At 35.1% G+C, this 23078-nt stretch overlaps 1 protein-coding gene across 2 annotated transcripts in view; it reads left to right on the top strand.

The window, feature by feature from the left end:
- Positions 1-20889, top strand: part of LOC115920601 (death-associated protein kinase 2-like) — a 79154-nt gene extending 58265 nt beyond the window's left edge. The window contains exons 7-11 of one of the 2 annotated variants that reach the window (XM_030976699.1): positions 3421-3576; positions 5083-5128; positions 8594-8683; positions 9535-9621; positions 20139-20889. In XM_030976699.1, the coding sequence (XP_030832559.1) occupies positions 3421-3576; positions 5083-5128; positions 8594-8683; positions 9535-9621; positions 20139-20210 (451 nt within the window). In that variant the 3' untranslated portion in view covers positions 20211-20889. Of the gene's footprint in view, positions 1-3420; positions 3577-5082; positions 5129-8593; positions 8684-9534; positions 9622-14824; positions 16178-20138 lie in introns of those variants that run through there. The other variant, XM_030976698.1, reaches the window with a different exon arrangement.
- Positions 20890-23078: the final 2189 nt, after the last annotated feature.

The following is a 23078-nucleotide window of genomic DNA, read 5'->3' as shown; positions in this document are numbered from 1 at the left end:
TATGAATTGCACAGTTAATGGATCTTGACCTTTTTTATATTGATTTTTTAAAAACATTTTGGAGTGATAAACGGTTTGTTATTGTTGAGTACTTCTAGCTTGGTTAATTTTACAATTATTGTATTATGACATAAACAATTCAATTTATTGTCAATGTAAGTATATGATCTGATAATTTATTAAATTGTTTAATTTATAACTGGAATGCACTCAATGACCCTTACAGCTTCATAATGTTGACAGGAAACGAACATAATATCAAAGATAAAGTTGAGTTAAGCACCCCGTCTTATAAAGAGAGAAGGGTGCACTGATTAGGTATTACATGTACAACTACATAATAATTGGTGTATACTGCCAGTGAGGAATTGGAATCATTAACTTAATAAGAAATGGACCCACTCTTGTTTAAGGTTACATGCACTGCACCTAAAAATATATATATGGGATTATACAAACATATGTAGTATGAAGCTGGGTCCAACCATATTGCAGCTCCTTCTTGTCGTGTTTTGAATAGGAGGGCATTCAAATAGCAATCCTTTTTTTTTCCAGGGGATATTTTTTCTGTGATACTCTTGCATTGGCATAAAAAGAATGAAAAAACTCAAAATCGTGTTTCATATTAACCAGAACTCGACCACCTCTTTAGTGTTGGCTAAGATAGAATGAGATAATACATACGGCCATGCATTTGATGTGTATCCATACTGCATGTGTCTATCTCTCTACACAGTAGCCTTATGAGCAAAGAATATGGATGTATTAATTATGATAATTCAATTAGACTTGCTAATTATCCCATTACTGTCTAACTGTTCACTGCAAGCTCAACATGATCTGTTCTAGAACATCATTATTATTATTGTGCACATCCAGGTGTAATGCTCTATTTGGGTGGAGCTTAAAGGGAATTCATACTCTTGCATTTGAAAATTAAAGTTTTTGTTAAAGGTAAAGACCAGTTTTGGAAACGCCTCCCTCTCAAATAATGAAATGGAAGCTCTTATTACCAATCATGTGAAAGAATATGTTTTGACTAGTACGTGATCATACAAATTTTGTAGAGAAACCGCCTACTACTTGATATATTTGGTAAATTATTATATCTATTTGAACCTGATAGATATAAGGCATGTGTCGCGCACGTGTTGGGGTAGTCCCATATACATCTTTCTGTGTACAGTGCATGTAACTTTATCAAGACTGGGCCAAATTTCTTATCATTTTGACAATTCCATAACCTTGCAGTACACACCAATACTTATATTCTTAGATGATCAACCTTTTCTGATCGATTCCACAACGTTTCTTTCACAATGCAATTGCATGACCATAACTGGTCTTTATCTTTAAAAACAGATTGAAGTCTAAGAATATATGAATACTATATTTATATCTTTGTGCTTTAACTTTGGAATATACTTTCTAAATGCAGTCTAGGGTTAAATACATTTTGTATATATTTCTTACAAATAATTGCGAACAATATGAGGTAATTGAAGGCATGAATGGGATTGCAACTTAGCAGTTGTCACTTGAACATGTTGAATTCACTGTTATAAGACTTTGAAAGTGACCTTCCCCTAATTGCCATGCATTTTGTTATTATTCCTCCTTTTGTTTTGTAGTACACATGCAATGTTAATCTCTCCTATCTTATTCCCCTTCTTTTTAATGATCATTTGTATAGGGATTACTAGTTAGATTACTTTGTAGTGCCTGGTTTATGTAAATAGACCAAGGTAACTATGGAAACATGAATACTACTTAAAGGAATCTGGTAACAATTGTCTCAGATTCTGAAACAAAATCCTGGATTTAATTAGCTCATGCTGCAATGATAATTATAAACCTTTGGGTCAGTCAGGAACCCCATGACTTTTACAAGCCGATCGCCTGTCTGATTATCAAGATATTTGTGATTGGAAATCAAAACCAAAATTGGGGTTTCCTAAAGGTTTTCATAACACTACAGTCTATTGGGGAAAATGAGTGTGGTAAAACCGGTCACTCAAAGATTTTTACTCTTTTGAGGCACTTCTTGTTCATTTTGAACCGCAATTAGTCTAGGGCTTCAATATTACACCATATTACAGACACTGGTAACACGGTAGGGCCGTGCATCTCAGATTTAATGATGCCTTTAAAATCTGCCAAATATAAAGCAATCAACTCTATCGGCATTCTCATCTTGAAGAGAGGAAGAAGAAAACAAAAACCATGTACACTTTATAACAATGAACATTTAGGGCATTGCATGATTGAATGTAGTCAATTTCATGGTTAAAGGATTGTCAACCGTAAGATTGTCTTTTCTTACTTTTTGTTGTCAGGATATCAAGGTACTCCGCCCCTCTCTTGTACCATGAAGAATAATTTTTAAATGAGTTGAAATTCTCTCTTCCTTCTTTATTCCACATTCCTCGTACTATGGAGAGTAATTTTGAAATGAGTTAAAAATGGTAAATTAATTCAATTTCTCTCTTCCTTCTCCCCTTTTCAAACTGAGTCTTCCTTCTTCTGTGTCAAAAGAATTCTAGTCAACCCCTACCTACCCTCTAGAGTTATTAATATCAATTTCTTTAAAATGGGGAATCATGGAAATTGAATTGAGTTTATCTCTTCACTTTCATTCTATCAGACTGAATCCCCCCCCCCCCCCCCGACAAGCCAACGTCACCAGTCATAAGAATATTACTCCACCCTTCCCTGAATATTGATTCCAATGTCTTTATCATGAATGATGCTATTAAATCAATTTCCCTTTTCCTTCTCCCCTTTTCAAACTGAGTCTTCCTTCTTCTATGTAAGAAGACTTCTAGTCAACCCCTGCCTATCCTCAAGAGTATTTAATATCAATTTCTTTAGAAATTGAATTGAGTTTATCTCTTCACTTTCATCCTATCATACTGAATCTCCCCCGCCCCCTGCCCCCTCAACATCACCAGTCATAAGAATATTACTCCACCCCTCCCTGAATATTGATTCCAATGTCTCCATTATGAATGATGCTAAAGTAAATTTCTCTCTTCCAACCTCATCAGTCGTAAGAATATTCCTCCACCCTTCCCTGAATATTGATTCCAAAGTCTTTAAGAATGATGCTATTAAATCAATTTCCCTTTTCCTTCTCCCCTTTTCAAACTGAGTCTTCTTTCTTCTATGTCAGAAGAATTCTAGTCAACCCCTGCCTATCCTCAAGAGTAATCAATATCAATTTCTTTGGAAATTGAATTGAGTTCATCTCTTCATTTTTATCTATCAGACTGAATCTCCCCCACCCTCCGCCCCCTCCCCCTCAACCTCACTAGTCATAAGAATATTACCACACCCTGCCCTGAATATTGATTCCAATGTCTCCATTATGAATAATGCTATTAAAGTAAATCAATTTCTTCCTTCTTCTCCCCCTTTCAGACTGAGCGGACTGTCACCATTCCTAGGGGATGATCAACAAGAGACGTACGAGAATGTAACGGCCATCAACTACTCCTTCGAGGATGACGACTTCTTTTCTTCCACCAGCGAGCTTGCCAAAGACTTCATCGATCACCTGCTCCTCAAAGACCCAAGGTTTCTATTCCAAAATTTTCTGTTTCCTTTTCCATTGCTATTTTTTGTTACCCTTTGCTGAAAGCTAGAATGTTTTTGATTCATATTCATTAAAAACTGAATATAGTGTGTTTGGAGCAAGAATGGCTTTAACTCAATTACTTTAACACAAAGGGAGTTATAAATGCCCTTCTGTATTTGAAGTTACAAAATGACTTTGTGACTCTCAATAGTACAGTCAAACCTGCTTTATCGACCACCTGTATAGAGCAACCACCTGTCTATAAAGACAATTTTTTTTGTTTCATTTAAATATGGTTTCTCTTCGAAACCTTGTCTAAAGGAACCTGTACTTGAAGACCACCTGTCTATAAAGACCACTTTTCAAGTTTCCCTTGAGCGGTCTTTATATACAGGCTTCACTGTATATGAAACAGGCAGCCGCCCTCCCTATCCATTCCCCTCTAGCTCTACATCCCTCTCTTTATCATTCTCCATTTCTATCGTTCTGTCTCTGTGTCTGTGACTCTCACTCTGTTCTTCATTCCATCATTCCATCATGTCCTCCATCTCTTTCTCCTCTTTTTCTTTGTGGCTGCACACTCTTATCATCATCAATACCATCATTTATTCAAGTCAGCACTCTATCCCTCTAAAAAAAGATATGTCCAAGCAACCAAATATGAGGGCTGTTCACACACATAACATTTTGTGAGTTTGATCAAAATTCCATGTAATGAAGACTTTTTAGAATGTTACTGTGAAAATTAAATCACATTAAACATTTCACCAACTTCTTTTTTATTTGTCTGAAGAATCAATGATAATAATTATTGGTAATGCACCATGTGTTAATTAATACCCAAGCTCAGCAGAAGCTAACAAAGCATATTTTCTATACGTGTATCCCATGTGTAAATAGCCCCTGTCTCCCCTTGAGATTGAATCGCTATTTGAATCGCAATTTGAATCTCATCTTTCATTCGTGTGTGAATAGACCTACATTGTATCTACATCAGGAGTACAACTACCTTTTTATCTTATTAAGCTTATACATTTTTTTTCTTTTATCAACTGTAGCCCCTGGGCAGGATATAATTGGAGGAAACGTTCTCATCCTCTTGTTTTAGATTACCATGATGGTCAGGGGAAAAATCTGGCATTTATTTCCTCTAGAGAAAGGTGTCCGCTCATTGTGGTTTTTAGGGCTGGTTTTCATCAGAAAGTGTGGCCATAGCATGGGTGTCGATACGTAACTGATACCTATTCATCAGGGGGGGATGATCTATTCATTCATCCCCCCCTGATGAATAGGTATTACGTAAGTATCGACACCCATGGGCCATAGGAAATCAGAAGAATCTATATGTAAAAATAACATGAAGCTATCACACTCCATATGTACATGTATGTTTTATCTGTGCAATCTTAGATATGTTTGATAGTGATAGTTTCACACTGTTTATTGCTGTGCTATTTAACCCTCATATTAAACTTTTTTGTTTTGTTTGTTTCTTTTTTAATCAGGAAACGTGCAACTGTTGACCAGTGCCTATCACATCCGTGGATAATGGTAAGATCTTGGTATTCATAGTATCACGAGTTAGGGATAAAATGTGGATAGGTACTCAAGCCTAAAGGGCCATTAAAGGTAATACAAAGTTTGGGTATGGGGTCATTTGGAAGCATATGCGATCCTACAATATTCAGTGATCGTTGTCGCAGTTGAAATCAAGTCTAACGTTATGAAATTGTAAATAATAAACTCTTTATGTTGTATAGTTCCCTCTCATGGTCAAGATATGAATTAAGCTATAAAACATCGTTTCTTGACTAAAATCGACCAATTAGCTATTCCTGTTTGGAAATAATATATCACAACTACATATTCTGAGATTGTCATGGTCGCAGCTACCATTGTACGGCCGTAGGCGCTATTTGAAAGTCATCAAAATTTACCAGGAGCACCAGTAAATTTTATATTCAATTTTTCTCAAAAGCAAAAGTGTTATAGGGGCTAAATTTTCTTGTGCTTATATTACATTCACAGGGTCATCCAAACATATCAAATTGTATAGAATCCCTATCCACCGAATTTTAAAAATTTCCCAAAGCTTTGTTTGACCTTTAAGACTTTATATCTATCATACACCCTCAATAGTTTTCATAAATAGCAACAATAAATATTTCCAAGAGTGAAAAAAAGAAGAGAAATGAAAGAAGCAATTTTAGTTGCTAACACATAACACCAATACTGAAATACATTATCACCTTAATGATGTACATGTATGTACAAGAAGATAACATCTATACTTCGCAACATGTGAAGTTCTGACAATAAATTAAAGATAAACTCCAGTACTGGTAAAAAAAAAAAAATAATTCTCACAGAATCAAACGAAACTTACACTGAATGTTCAAGATTACAAATAAATGACATGTGCCAAACAATTTTGGAAGAAAGTGTATACTGGCTGAGAAATGAGCATAGAAAGACAAGGAAATCAAGGTAGTACTAGCCCCGACACCATGTGTGTTGTCCCATATATAGCTTTCTATGTGAGTGCTTGTTACTTTACCAAGACTCGGTCAAATTTATTATGATTTTGATGACTCCAGAACCTTGCAGTGCACACCAATACTTACATGCTACATGATCAACTGTTTCTGATCCTTTCCACACCTTTTCTTTCACAATGCAATCGCATTACCAGTACTAAAGTTTATCTTTAAATTTAAGTCAAGTCAAGTCAATAAAAGAAAACAAAAGTTTGTCTGAGGGATTTCAAAGATTTTCACTTCGATCGAGTGCTCATCTCTCCCTCTTCAAGAAATACAATTTCAAGAAGAAGAAAAAAACAACTTTACAGCTGTTAGCATTGTGGCTTACCTTGATCACAAATATATTTAGATCTGAAATGTTCACCACAAAACGGACAACCACCCAAAAGGATGTCTTGATTAATTGTGTCCATTATTTGATACATCCATACATTTGTTGGACTGTTGATTGAAACGGTTGCTTCGTCATTTAAATGATACAGAAGATCATCTGTCCAAAGTGAACTCACTTTTACAAATATAGGGTGTGGTTGTAGGATTAGGCTAAACAGAAATGGTGAAACAGGCACAGGGAAACTTGATTCCTCCAAACTTAATGCTGGTTTTGGTGATTTTTCTTTGGATTAAGGAGGGAAAACCCAGTTTTTATTAAAGGAGCAGCTGCGAGGGGAGGGGGAGGTAGGGGACAAAGGAGAATAGGGTAAGGGAGGGGGAGGTAGGGGAGAAAGGAGAAGAGGTATAAAGGAAGGAGGAGGGGAACACCGAATGGAATAAGGAGAAGGGTGAAGAGGGCGGGAGGGGGAAGGAATAGAGGGAGGAGGAGGAGGAGGAGGAGGAGGAGGAGGAGGAGGAGGAGGAGGAGGAGGAGGAGGAGGAGGAGGAGGAGGAGGAGGAGGAGGAGGAGGAGGAGGAGGAGGAGGAGGAGGAGGAGGAGGAGGAGGAGGAGGAGGAGGAGGAGGAGGAGGAGGAGGAGGAGGAGGAGGAGGAGGAGGAGGAGGAGGAGAGAGAGAGAGAGAGAGAGAGAGAGAGAGAGAGAGAGAGAGAGAGAGAGGGGGGGGGGGAATTAAGAGAAATTTTAAAAAAATGGTTTGTTCCTTATATTCCTTGAAGCTTGTTCTCATCAGCACGCTATGAACAAGATAAACAATTCTCACTAAAAAATAATCTGAACAGAAAATCGAAAAAACTTCATCTCACAGTACACTTGTCTAGGAGATTTGTTTTTGGATTACAGGATTACCAGGCAGGGTAGTCATAATGGGGTCATTCTTAATGGCTTACACTTTAAAAGACCTCTAAATTAAAAGAGACAGATCACTCAAACAATGCATATGACTACTTCCCCCTACGTTTTATCTCTTGAAGCCCCAAGTACATGTACATTAAATTTGCCGTTATTAAGAAATGAAAACTGGTGAAAATCAAAGGCGCATTTGAATAGAAAAAGAAATTTAATTGTGAAACTTACTGCTTGCCGATCCAACACTTGCAAAGAAAATTATTGAGGTTAAGAGCAGGTCTAGTCATATGAGTACATACGCACCTGTAGATAAACGTTAAACTGGTTTACCCTCTTTATTCTAACTCTTAATTGAATTTATAACCTTGGGTGTTAATTAGACGTAAGGTTAAAAAAGATACAAGAAAGTTCAACCTTAGAATCTGTTATACCTCTTGATCCAGTATCTAGATTTATTCTTGAATCATAACGATGATTTGGCAAGCCTAGTCATACATATGTTGAGGTGAACTGCATGCACTTATCAATGAATGGTGGATTATTTTTTACATGCACCCCTTATGTGAAGAAAAAAATCTTTTGTCATCAAAAGTTAGCCTAAATCATAAGATGAGAATGAAGTGGTGAAACAGTTACATTTTAAACTTGAATCCTCGTACTTTGAATGTAAATACTACTACTGTTTTTAAAGATACAGTGCACATGTACTGTACTAATGACATTTAGCTGCATTATTTTAATAAGGGATAAACTTGTTTGTCTTGTCATAGAGAAGCTGATTCTCTTTCAAATAAATACATCTGCTTGTTGTATCAAAAGAATCAGTGCATGTGTATACTAAGGACATTAAGCTTCATCATTAAATGGATAAACTTGCTTGTCTTGTCATAGAGAAGCTGATTTTCTTGAAAATAGATACTGGATATTTGATAGGACTTAGATAAATATTTGGCTCATTTTGTCTACAATTGTTTATCTTTATCAAAACTGACTAAAAATAGAGACCTTTGGTATATACATGTAGTGACTCACAGAGGCATTTTTTTTTCTCCAAGGGTTTTCTTTTTAATTGATAATGATAACATAATTTCATCTTCAATATACGTTAAGCTGCCAGTTCACAGATGATTAGAATATAATAGCATTATGGAAAGATGATTTAAGTTGGATATACTGACAAATTGATTCATTTTTCAAATAATGTCTTTCCTTTTTTGCATTTTCGTTCCATTGCAGCCTCGAAGCAAGAAGCAGAAGGTGCAGAGACAGACCTCACATCTCAAATTGGAGAACCTGAGGAAGTTCAACGCTAAGAAGAGATGGAAGGTAGACTAGCTTAAATAGACCAGGACCAAGTCTTTATCATGGTCCACACACCAACCCAAAGCTACAGTGTCCACTATAACCATCTATCGGTTTCATAATCCCTGATCACTTTTTTTTGTTAACGAATCCTAAATGCAAGATAGGCTAGGACTTGTGTTTTTTTAAGTCCTAGATCTGTAGTCCAAATCTAGGCTAGTTTATCTAATGTAGTCCAACCGTATGATAGTCCAACACTCATTACTCATCTTATGCAGTTGTTCATACACCTGGTCCAAAGCTAAATGCTACCTCGTATAACCTTGGTTGGTTCCATGTACATTATATGGTCACCCATTTTTTACGGCATGTACCCCCCCACTCCGTGAACGGAGGGATACCATGCACGTTCCCAAACTCTCCGGCTCGTAACAAAAGAAAAAGGTCTACCCGTATTGACTTTACACATCAGAATTTTGCTGAAAAGGGGGGGGGGGGGGGTTGCTGGGAACACGCATATGCGTACCCTAAATAACACTGAGTGAGGGGGGGCCGGGGTCAAATACCACGATAGCCTGGGTCCAATTATTTGGTGAATAGTTCTCAACCCCCAAAATTATGATACATAACATCATCTGAGCAGCAGCGAACCATTTTGATTAACCTATTCGGGACTCTCCTTACATGGACTGCTGTTATGACCAGCTGTTAACATTCATAAGTCGATACATTAACTGGCTACTGTTTGTAATTGCGCAATATAAACAAAAAAAGGCAATGCTATCAATAATTACATTCTATACATCTACATGGTGATATAGTCTGACACAAGGCCAATTTACAGTTATATTTCTCTCTCCCTTTCTTCTATTCAGCAATCAATGAAAGTGGTATCGATATGCAATAAACTCTCCAAGAATGCCAGACTAAGAAGCGCTAGCACAACAGTGGATGTCAACGGGGTGAGTTGGTATTTCATTATCTTCCATAGTCTATCAAGCTTGGTGAAACTGTAAGGTGCAATGTCACATTTGCAGGCCAAAAAATGAAAAAGTTAAATTCAAGCAGCATTTGAAAGAATACAATTTTTTTTTTTTTTTTTAATTTTTTTTTTTTTTTTTTTTTTTGGGGGGGGGGGGGGGTGGGGGGTGGGGGAGGTGCCAGTTTCCAGCTGTGTTAAAGCACACTAGAAATATGATGTATCCTTCTATGTGAACTTCTGGATAATCATTTAGATCTAACTGAAGGACTTTTTCTTACTGGACCAACTTGGTTAGCCACCTACAGTATGCTGTAAATCATGAGTCATAAAGAATGAAATAAAACATCACATATAGCATATTTTGCATGATCTGCAATACATTGTATTTATCACAGATATACATTTGTATCGTACGTGCATAATACTGTACATGTATACCGGTAGTCAAATGTAAATGTACATACATTGTGGTGCTGTACTTCGTTGTTTTGTCTAACAACTTATGGTCGTCTTTCTGTTGAAGTGACCTTGACGATATTCTGTGGTTGTTTCTCCCTTCAATCCCCTGATTTTTGTGTTAAAACAGTTTACTGTTGACTATGTTCTATATACTACATGTAAGTACTCTATGGGTTGGTAATGTGCTGTATACTGTTATGTACATATATTCTGTATTTGCACTTTGCATTTGTCCAGGCCGAATATCTTATCCAGAATAAAGTGATAGGGCATGTGATGCAACAAACATAACATCTGTTAGGAGCCATAGGGCACTAACTCTGTGTAAATTATATGACCTAATACCCTTATTCTGGTTCCAAACAGACGGTAACTTCCTTTATTTAAAAGGGATTGGGTATCTTTGCCTCAGATTCTAAACAAAATCCTGGATTTAGCTCATGCTGCAGTCATAATTATAAACCTTTAGGTCAGTCAGGAATCCCATGACTTTTACAAGCAGATCACCTGTCTGATTATCAAGATATTTATGAATGGAAATTGAAATTTCAAAAGCCGTTTTCCTCAACGGTTTTTATAACACTACAGTCTCATGGGGGAAATGAGTATAGTAAAGCCGGTCACTCAAATTTTTTTTCTTTTTGAGGCACTTCTTGATCATTTTGAAGCGCAATTTTTGTAGGGCTTCAATATTACATCATGTCACAGACACTGAAAACATGTACATGTAGGGCCATGCATCACAGATTTAACATTGTTAAACGATGCCTTTAACTACTACTGTCACATTTGAGCCAACATGATTAGGATAGAGCAATTAATAATTGGCTCGACTAGCAATTCGGTCTGCCTCTTTGTCGTGGCATACTTGTATGTCTCCATTTAGTCATTATCGTGATACAACATTGCAAGGACGTATGATGTAATAGGGAGTTTCCATGGCATTGAGAAAATAGTTTAAGACCTTTTTGACTAGTGAGAAATTGGCACAAGGATTTATTTTTTACTCCCACTCTTTAAGAGCAATGAATTATTGTTAAATGTGTGTGTCTATTTCATGAACATTGAACAACGCCTGGTGCCTTTCGGTAAGGCATGATGGCCAAGTTTTTGGACAGAACGTTAAGCATACTTAGCAGCCAGGTTTAACCATCATGACAGGCTTCCAAATGGGAAATACATGTAGTTTTTTGTTCAAGTGTGTACAGTAGAGGTGTGATGGTCTAGTATGTAGATATATACATCAGGTCAGTTGCCTGTGGACCACAAGGGTCAGGGGTCAAAGCCCTGTCACAGGACTATCTTCTCTTTGCAAAGCCTTAATCTGCATTCCCTACTCTCTACCCAGATGAAGTGCAAATAGGTTCCTGATGGAAAAAAATATTTTAATGATTGAGGGGCCTTCTTGTGGTTGTTGAAGAGGGGGGGGGGCAGAGAGGGGAGGGGGAGGCAGAGAGGGGAGGGGGAGGGGGAGGTGAGTGGTAACATGTAGATATCGTGTTTTGGTTTACATTGAATGTATCTGTCTTTGTTGTTTATGTTTTAATGTTGTTGTTTGAAACCTTCCTGTGACACAATGACCATTGTTTGTACATTCATGCATTGCCCCAGTCCACTTGCATCGTGGAACCCTCACCAAAGAAAGTATATTTTCATAAGAACAATATAAAAAAAAAACACCCATCATCATTGTCATCATTGTCACAATTTGCCCGACCTGCTCTTTGTAATTGTTTCAAACCATCCGCTTTCTTTCGTTTAGAGCCGTATCAGAGTTCTGAGAAAGAAGGTATGTCATGTTTTCAATGCATTCAAAAGCTCTTGGTTAGGAATTATCTTTACTATCTCAGATGGGTATGAGTCAAACCGCTTGCCGTCCATACATATTGTGCATTTGCAATCGGTTTTTATGATGAGTTCCCAGGCGATTACGCGCAATTGCCACTTGTGACACTGGTGTATTAAATGGATATTTGGACCCCGTCTTGTAAAGAGTTAATATAAATCGCAACTTATTGGCAATTGATATCAAGACTGCAAACCTGCGATTGGTTGGAGAACTTGCAATTGATTTGGATCAAGTGCGCAACTCTTTATAAGATGGGGGCCTGGTAATAATGCTTCAGCGCCTTTATAGGAAAGCTTGGCTAATACTTTGTAAGGACCTCAAGCATCCCCGTGGATATATAATCTTATTTATGTATATTTGCGCGATATAAATGTACATGTACTGTAACTCACCATAACAAGATGCTCTTGAGATTTCAGTGTCTATTTTTTTTAATACAGTTGGGGAAGAAAGCAGGGGTAATGAAAAGCGAAAATATAGGCCTCTTGCTCTTCCAGGCTGTTGTTGAACGTAAACTAACACTGGAAAAATGAAATGATGGGGAACCGGTTGCCTCATAGCCCACCCTAGATTAGTGATATCCATGCATCATGAAATAAGGATCCCTCATGCTCGTAATATGCGTGTTATTGGGTAATTTGGTTTGCTTCATCAGATTATAAACTTCAGGTTGTGAATTGCCCCGTTTAACCTGTTTTGCCTGAGATAAATGTAGCTGGAGTCTCTGGAAAACTGGTTAAGGATACATGTGAAATTGGTTCTTTGTGCATCTAATGTCATATAAGGGTATGCAGGTGTATATGTAGAGTTTAACATGAAAATGGCTATCATTTCTTCTGAAATGGACCATAAAGCTTCATTTACAAACTGCAGCATAAATGCAGTTCACTTATTTCATGACGTCATTGTCAAACGAGTTGTTGTTCAAACTTGATACATTTTTATTGTCAGCTTTAGAAGGAAGTACCACTTCACTCTGGTTCTCTTCATTTTTCAAAGTACTGTATTTGGGTTTACAAAAAAGTGAAATGGGAGAAAGACTGAACTGACTATAACATTGTCAACAGGAGATGGCAGCAACACTTGTTCTTTTCAAATATGAAAGTACTTGTTGACATTTTTTTAAATTCTCATTTATTAAAGGTGAATGTCTGCAGTTTATATCAAAACATTTCTAGCTTAACTTATAGTGAATTAGTGTCCATTAGAGTTGGAGGAGAAAGGGAATCTAAACGAAACATTATCCAATCCAATCCAGGCTTTTATTTAGCGCAAATATCTAGTTGCCTAATCAAAGGCGCTGATGAGACTGAAAAACTACCAAAAATGTCTGTTTATGATTCTAACTGGGAAAGACAAAAAAGCAGTGACTAATTGTAAGCAATTTGAAATAGGTTTAACTTGAGTTCTGAAAGTGGACAACTAGTGACAAGAGTGAAGGATTTGGGGAAGACCATTCCACAATCTTGATGCACAGGCAGTAAATGATTGATCACCTAGAAGAGAGCATATTCGAGGATGCTCAAGCAGGTATATTTACCTGCAGATCGCAAATTAGTTTGATGGTTATGCCATGATCATCTTATGATAAGAATGTCAATGTGCCAGTATAATCACTCAACTATAGCAATATTTTATTTGGGGTAAAATGCATGCACAAATCATGACAGTAACTTATTTAGCAGCTTGCTGTCATAACAAAGAAATTTTTTTTAAAATTAGCTCTGCTATTCAACTGCAATGCATGTGCATGTATCATACTGCATAATAATACCACATTAAAGAAATAAATGCTTGCTTGCTTATTCCTTTGCTTGCCATTATTTGTTGAAAATGCTTCATTTCATACCTTTTCGTTCAGATGTTCTCTTCCTTTCATCTCAGTTTTATGTTTTATTTGTTTTGTTCCAATACACTCGAGATGGATTTCAGTATGTGGGTCTCAGTATAGCTGTGTGATACAATTCAATTTCAGTTTGGAGTTACATGTCACAACCCAACTATGACGGGAATTAAAAACAAAATGAAATAGGATTGCCAACACATACATGTATTTCAAAAATGTAAATTTGGATTTGCCAAGGTCCCAAACTTTCTTAGGAGTTAAGGTAATAGTGATATTGCAGGATGTTGTTACATATAGTCAAAGAAAACACCAAATAGACTAACAATTAAAGTGATGTTGTACCAGTCAATTGGCTGGTCACTCACTGACAGGCTGTGGATTTCTTTTTTCTTTGAAAGACTTTACATACCTAACAATGCGACATATATGTATATTCAAAATAAATTCCTTACTCAAATCAAATAATTAAAATGTCCTTGTATTACAACAAAGACAAAATTGAAGACAAAATGATATTATTAGAATTATTCCAATGCTCAGATATTTTTTATTTCAGTAAAATGATAATTTAACATAGAATTCATTCTCTTTCTTGTGGTATGAGGTATCTTTCATTTTGATAATCATCTTGGTTGATAATATCATTTCATTCATTATATTGCCATTTTAATTTTTCACCGAATTCAGAAAATGTTCCTAATGTCACTTCCGTTCATATAACATGTTTATTTTTTATTTTTATTTTTTTTGAGTTATACATTATTTGATAGTTACATTTATTCTGTTTTTGTTTTGTTTCTTTTATATTTTCTCACACCATCACTTATGATTTGCTCCTGGCTCGCTCACGCACACGGCTCTCTCGCTCCTTGCATCTCTCCGCAAAACATCTTCTAAAAATATTAAATTATTACAAATGTATATATTATTCTGCTTCGCAATGACTGCTGTGGCTTTAAACTTTACGCTCATCTGGGTGGTGGTGGTGGTGTTGGTGTTTGGTGTAATGTGACTGCACTCTAACAACAGGCTTCCTTGACACTAACACCTTGTGATGAAGCACCGGTGTCGACTGATGATTATGATGGCACTAGTGGTCGACGTATTGTAGATAGTATTGTAGAGGAAAGGGAAGAGGAGGTAGAGGAAGAGGGAGGGAGAGATAGTAAAACCTCCAACGTAGAAAGTGTAGAAAAGAGTGTAAGATCAGTAGAAAATGCCTTGCAGTCTGAGAACACCCAATTAACACCATTGTGTACAGTTAGTAACACCGTAGTTGACCCTAACACCGTGAATGTCAGTGTTGCATCTCTTGTGTCTACTAACGATAGCAATAACAATCAGAGCAATAAAGATGTATCTAACTATGCACGTAGCCGTAAGACAGGAGATCAAACTGTGAATGATGTTAGTAGAAGCGATGATCATACAATATCAAATTCTCTAGAAGAAAAGATCTTGGGAAAGATGTCCGATTCATACGGGCAGTTACAACCAAATACACAGACACCGAGTGAAGAGGAGATATTGCTGATGGTGGTTGGGGTGATGGTTGTGTTTGGGTGTTTCTTGATAGTTCATGCTTAGGTTTCTATAATGCATGTTCGAGAGCCAGAAGGATGTTTATTACGTTCATGACGGGTTGAATACGAGGTGATGCCCTTTTGGTGGCTCTGAGATGACTAGGCCAAACTAGTGCAGTGGGGCGTTAAAAAATGTTGTTTAAACATTTGTGTTGAGTGTTGAGTTCTAGGTAATGAAAAAGAAAGCAAATTCTAAAAGTTACTGGATATTACACTGATTGTCAAATGTACGAGTTCAATTTTGAAAATATCCTATGAGGAAATCAATTTGAAAGGGTGCTGAGATGCAGTGTACATTTACGGTAGATTGATAGCAATCATGGAATTCTTACGAAATTACTACTATTGTTGATTCTAGATGTGTTTCTATTCCTGCAGTATATCCTGATATAGATATATATATTCTAAAAAAGATTAATGATTACTTCAAATACAAGAATAAGCTTGTCTAAGTGTTAAATATTACCTTTTAAAGAGTGGTGGATAATACGTAATGATAGCTGACTACCGGTAATACTAATGAATGAAAAAAGTTTAGGAAATTTGTGTTTCTCAGGTTAAGTGTAGACTGCTTTTTCTGGATGTTCACACATTTTAGATTAAACCATCATCAAATTTGACATAATTTGTTACAGTTAGCATATAAAATCTCATGTTATATGGATTTACAGGAACATGGAAATGTCTTTCATGGGGTTAAAAATTGATTTGAATGCGACAGGAGGCAGACTCAACAGCATCAATGATCATATGAATGCAAAGTTGCATAGTGCCCTCTGTTGTTCACTAGAAATACTTTTCTTAAAGATAAACTCCAGTACTGGTAAAAAAAAAAAAATAATTCTCACAGAATCAAACGAAACTTACACTGAATGTTCAAGATTACAAATAAATGACATGTGCCAAACAATTTTGGAAGAAAAAGTATACTGGCTGAGTAATGAGCATAGAAAGACAAGGAAACCAAGGTAGTACCATCCCCGACACCATGTGTGTTGTCCCATATATAGCTTTCTATGTGAGTGTTTGTTACTTTACCAAGACTCGGTCAAATTTATTATGATTTTGATGACTCCAGCACCTTGCAGTGCACACCAATACTTACATGCTACATGATCAACTGTTTCTGATCCTTTCACACCTTTTCTTTCACAATGCAATCGCATTACCAGTACTAAAGTTTAGCTTTAACTTTTGTGACAAGTCATAGATTTCAACACAGAACAAACTTTTTCAAGCATCCAACTACATGTGTAAAATGTGAAATAATCTTGTCTTCAGTAATTGTCATGGTTATCCAGACTTCATTTTTTGTCTTCCACTTTTCAAGAAGTGTGTGTTTTTAATGTCTGCTGTGTGCTTCGATGAATAATAGTACTTGTTTTGTTATGGATAGAATATATTTGTTCAGTTGCAATGTTGTCTTCCAAAGTTGCACCTATAGTAGTTCATAACTCTGCCTTGTTTTGTCACACACACTAACTGAAAGAGTGAGCAGCTCAATAGAGTATATTATATGTCTTTTTCTTAATTCTATTTTTTAACCTTTACAATACTAGAACTTTGATAAATGTGGATAAAACCTATTGGAATTAGTGTTAAATGAAACTGAAATCACCTCCAATGAATGAACTCGTAACCCTCTTTGAGAGACAAAAAGAACAACATTTCATTGCCATAGTTGACGTTTCTCACAAATATATTAATACATATGTACATGTAACACATACTAAAGTGGCTCTAAATTTACAGCTTCAATTTACAGGGAATAAAGACTATACATGTATGATACCATAGTCTGTATATGAACTGAATCTAACATTTAGAAATTAAACAAAAAATTATGTGTGTGTGTGTGTGTGTGTGCAGTGATGAAGGTAATTGGATTATAGATGCAAACTGTCTTCCTGAATCGCACAAAGTTTAGTCTATGAATTCATTGTTTTGTCTCAAAAATGAATGCCTGAAGGGGCAAGGATAATACATTTGAATGTTTCGTCTCTTTGATTAAGCTGCGGATAAATCATTTGACGTAAATCAATATAAAAAGATTTCCTGTGAAGAGCTTTGACTGTTATTATTTGTAAATATAAAAAAGATTAAAGCAGTTATTATAATGACAATCAGTTATTAATGAGGTGTGTATACAAATAGATATCAGTAACCTTTACTAAATTTATCCAAAATCATTTTATGTTGGTTGTAAATAAGATGTATTTTGTTATATGATTTGAATACTCTTCCTAAGTATGAATATAGTGTCAAGTTTTATTCATTATGGCTATTATAACACAGAGATCTATTTTTTTGTGTAGAGAACAATGGATGTCAGAGTAAAAGATTAAAGATGTAAATATCGTTGCCATATGAAGGAAAAAGAACAAGCACATTATTTTGGGGGAATTGGTAGTTGTTAAATAAAAGTTCTAGTTTTATCTTTACACTATTATTCATTTTTGTTTAATCGTTGCAAAATGATCATTCTAGAGATCAATAGAAAAGGAAATACATTAATGATTCGCACTAATTGAAGGGGAAACAAAATCATTAAACATGTATATTGTTTTACTCTAGGTGAAGATTTTGAAATTTACCTCCTTTCTGTAACTTATTGAATGATTTTCAGCATTTGAGTAATTATGGACTTCATATCCTCGATACATAAAGTCTATACCTTAAACATTATTTCGCCTTGCTTGGATTAATGAATAGCTAGGATCCATTTGGTTATAAGCATGTATCAACTTCATTTCCTTGTATATTTGATATAAATATAATCATTCATTTAGGGTTTTATTTCTTATTATGGCACAATCTGAATGCAGGCGGAATAGTTCAAAATTCCTGTAAACATAGCTAGTTGTTTCTCCAAATATTTTGGAATGCAGTAAAAATCTTGAAATGTTGGCTATATTGTCTTTGGTCTATAGAGGGCATCCTTGATTAGCCAGTCTCCTCAGCAAATTATGGAAAATAATCTGTTATCTCCTTTCATTTGCATGGTACACCTTTATTGTATATCACTCTTTAGTCATGTGCTATTCATAATTGAACCTGAAATGACGGTACCCACCAATTCCTCTCTTAATGACATTATGACCCGCTCCAACTCGACCCCCCCCCCCCCCTAAAAAAAAGAAAAAAAGAATATATCCATGACCATCTTTATAAAAGTTCTGACATTTTTTTGTTATAATGATAATAATAAATTTATATAGCGCAGCTTTTATACAAAATATATAATATATAATATAATATATATATTATTGTAAAATTCAAGTGTTCATTGTTGCTGTCTTGGCTTGATATAATGCTCTGTTTCTCATGATTTACGTTGTTTTTATTTCTCTTTTCTCCCGACTTCTCTCCTTTTATCTCTTCTCCTCTCATGCTACCATTGATTGAATCTTACTGTACTTTTATGATTTGCACCATCTGTACCTCCCCTCCTGCCAATTTCAAATTAATTTTGCTCATTCTTTTTGTCATTAAATTGTTCAATTATTATTCCATGTTATTGTCATAACTGTCATCAAATCTCTTAACTTCAATAACAATTAAAAATTTAATTCTAAATCATATACTTTAAACAAAAACAAAAAATAATTCTAACATGACATTGTCTTCTGTACACCCTTCAACCTTTTATGCTTTTTCCCTATCTTTCACTGTCTATTCATCTACCTCCCTCTCCGTTCGTTCAAGCTACATTTTTTTCTTCAATACTCCATTTAAACCTTGCATGTGTGATTGAATTTAAAAAAAATATTTGTCTACTCACCACTACCTTCATCAATCATCATCAAACAATATGTATGTACTGACACATTCGTTATTGACTATATACTTATGCTATGATTTTTTTAAATAAATTGAAACGTAATTTGAAATGTAATCATGACACATTAATTCCATGATATATTTCCCAACACCCAATAATGTTTATTTGACAAACAAATCATACAATTCATGTACACTATTATGCATTATGATATTTTTTGTTGACGTTTTATTTCATGTCTTGGTGACATTAACATCTTATTACTGTCAACTGTCATGCATGTTTGCTAAATCCCCCACCCTCCAACAACATTTTTTTTAATCAATCCACAATTGAATAATTATTTCCTATCTAATTTGCAATGTTTGTAATATATCATTGTACACATTAACATTTGATTCCATTTTGGTCTTCGATTCCTATTACATATATTTCATTATTGCATTATTTTGTCCTGTTCTGCTGCCTGTACAATAATTTAACTGCTTTCCTCTCTTTTTAACTCTCCGGCCTCTCCCTCTCCCTCCCCCTCTGTCTGTCTTTCTGTCTCTCTCTTTCTCTCCCTCTCCCTCCCACCCCCTCTCTTTCTCTCTCTCTCTCTCTCTCTGTCTCTCTCTCTCTCTCTCACCCTCCCCCTCTCTTTCTCTCTCCCCCTTCTCTCTCTCCCCCTCTCTCACACACACATATACTTGCACACCTGAACAAATGTTTTACTCATTATCTCTCGTCTCTTCAAGCAACTCTCTCTCTCTCTCCCTCTCTCTCTCTTTCTCTTTCTTTCTATCTCTCCATCTCTCTATTTCTCTTCTGTCTCCTCCCCTGCTCTTCTCTAATTCTCCTTTCACATTCTCTCCTTCTCTCTCTCTCTGTGGATGACACCCTTTCTCTTTCCTCATTTCCTTGCTTTAAAAAAAAATCAACCATCTGTCTGTCTCGTCTGGCCTTAACCTCTTTCTGTCATTGTCTTTTGAAACAAAAGCTTCCCATCGATAGCATGCATTTAGGCCCTGTCGATAAGAACAGCAGTCCACAGACAAAAGATATCAAGTGAAGGGAATACAAATGGGCCCCAGATAAATTACATATGCCGCTGTTCATCAATCAATCAATGTATTTAAAGGAATACTTTTCAATACCGATGAGAGAAATAGATCTTCTTCATCTTTTGTGTGTTAATCATCTTATTTTATTTTATTTGTCACGCCGCTTTTATTATAATGTTTTCCTAAATTGCCCTTCTATAATAGAGAATATGCCATATGTCTAAATTAGCTGTATGAAGAAAAATGAAAAATGAAAAACACTTACACTATATTGCATTCACCCAGCAGAAAAAATATCACGCCATATTTATGTTACCATGTACATTTTGTAAACAATTTCATACTCAATTCAAGTCTTTTCTGTGTGTATGTTCTCATCATAATATGTACTACACTCGTACAACTTGATACAATACCGTTGAGTTCACTTGAAAAATACACCTTCCTATTAGAAATGCAAAATTGCCAACCCCCTTAAATATCCTGTTTCGAATACATGACATCATTTGAATATAAAAAGTGTTTACAATTACAAACTGCTGACATGCTTGTAGGTAAGAAAAGGATAAAACTAGTTTGCAAGAATATTACTAAAAATTAGAATAAAAACTAAAAACACTATCAAACTGGTTATCTATTGCACCACTTAAATAAACATCATTATATTGTGCAATTTTCTTTTGTATATGATGCTGCTCAGGTTGCAATAATATTTCATGGCAGACATCATTATTTCTTAGCCATGTTTAAAGTTTTCAGGTCGATTTGTTCTGCTTCATTTAGTCACAAAATATATTTCTTGTAGTCGCCCTTTGATTTTACAAAGCTTCAGTCTTCATTCAAATATGTAGTTTGTTAGATATTGCAGATTGTTTATTTTCTAAGCTAACTCTTTATGCTAGTGCTTATTATCTCAGTCAAGTGTGTGTCGTTAGTGCTTTATTTCTATCGATAAGAAAGAGAAATAAGCTCTTTAGAACAATTTTTTTCATGCACATAAAAGCTACATTGGTTTGAAACATATAAGCTGCACATGTAGAGAATCTTATTTCCATGTAAAAAATAAATAACTAAGAAACAACATGGAGACAAAAAGGAGAAGAAAGAAAAAACTTAATACTTAATGCTTAATAGATACTTAATAGGTGGAAAGGAGACAAAATTGTTTTAAAAAATAAAAATGCATACAAAAAAAAGGGGGGGGGGGATTTTTGTACAATTACAAGAGCGCAATCAAATATTTACCGACTAAATATGGAAAACTCTGTATTAATAATTTATTTTGCAAGCATTATATTTTTGTCATCTTTAGATATATATGCACACTGAATACAGTTCAACCATATTTGTGTGTGGTACAAAGTTTTATTGTTTTCATCTGTGATATTAAATAGTTTTGCCAAGTGCATTAGGATTTAGAATTTGTACCCCTTGTCTTCCAAAAGCACAAAATGATATTGACTTTTTACATGTGCATGACACTGCTAGAGTTTTTTTTAATAGTTTTTTTTTTAAACAGATTGTGATAGGAGATTGTGCATGACACAAATCATGTTATTATCAGGAGGGAGAAAGTAAAATAGTATAATCTGGAGTAAAAGTACAGTATTTGGACTTTGTTTTAGATAATGTAAAAAAAAGAAAGAAAATTGTAAATTCTGTGTTCTATATATCAAATTAATTTTCTTTCTTTGTTATAATTTTAGTCCTCATTTATCTAAGTATATATACCCCCTATTTGTATAGCTCTTATGCCTGTAACTTAATTCTGACAGAGTATATTGCTCTTCTCTCTGATAGTCTATCTTTCACTTCTGTTTCACTTACATTTCATATCTCAATCTGTTATGATATGTCTTCTTTTTTTTTGGGGGGGGGGGGTATCAAGGAGGAAGGGGGAAAGGGCAATAAAATGTGATCGATTGTGCCAAATCCATTAGTTTTTTTACCAATTCAGCAAGTCCAAAATACATTTTCCCCCAACAGTAGCAATTTGTCATTTTGCATAGCATATCAATATATTTTGATGAAATTCATTTTCATTTTCTACCTCCTGAAAAAAAGGACCCAGAAATGTTTGGGTTCATACCCATGTTCTTGCTTGATGAATTATATCGTCCCTATTTTCACGAAGTGACGGTAGTGAGGAAAATCGTAATGCAAAGTGAATGCAATTTTTTTTTCTCTACCGTCACTTTGTGAAAACAGCGACGATATTGTTATTTCAACTTTCCCATCATTAGTATTCTTGCATTTCCATCATTATTTTATCCAGCATTTCCATTAGTATAATGTACGCATTTAGAGAAAAAAATGGATGCTTTTGGCGTTGAAAAAAAAAAAATTATTTTATGTGAGTATTGTATTTAAAGCACACATTAGATAAACAATAAAAGTAGACGACTTCTGGTTCGAAACAACACACTGTTCATCATTACCATATAGGCATACACATATTATTCATATATAGGCATCCATGTATCTATTAACTCGATTTTCTCAATCACAATAATAATTATATTCACAAAATGTGCATTTATATTTTCCTTTTGCACATATTTTCATGACATGACTTTAATTGAAATATTGAACACATTAATCATAATTATAAATGAACATTTATATTTTTCCTTGTACTCATATTTTCATGACATGGCTTTTATTTGAATACTGGACACATCAATCCCAATTTTAGATGCTCCTATAAATTACGAATGGAAAGTTTTTATTTTCTGAAAAGTAAATAGGTATCGGGTCAGACTTATAACTATTATTTTTTGTTAACTACTGATACTTCAAATTGTTAGCTTTGTCTTTTCAAAGGTATTTCATACAAATTGGGTCAGATTTGCAATGAATCCAATTCAGGTATTAAC

Source organism: Strongylocentrotus purpuratus, unplaced genomic scaffold, assembly GCF_000002235.5.
Source record: "Strongylocentrotus purpuratus isolate Spur 01 unplaced genomic scaffold, Spur_5.0 spur5_scaffold_9, whole genome shotgun sequence".
In the NCBI taxonomy this organism is placed as follows: Eukaryota; Metazoa; Echinodermata; class Echinoidea; order Camarodonta; family Strongylocentrotidae; genus Strongylocentrotus; species Strongylocentrotus purpuratus.
This window is presented reverse-complemented; position numbering and strand designations above follow the sequence as displayed.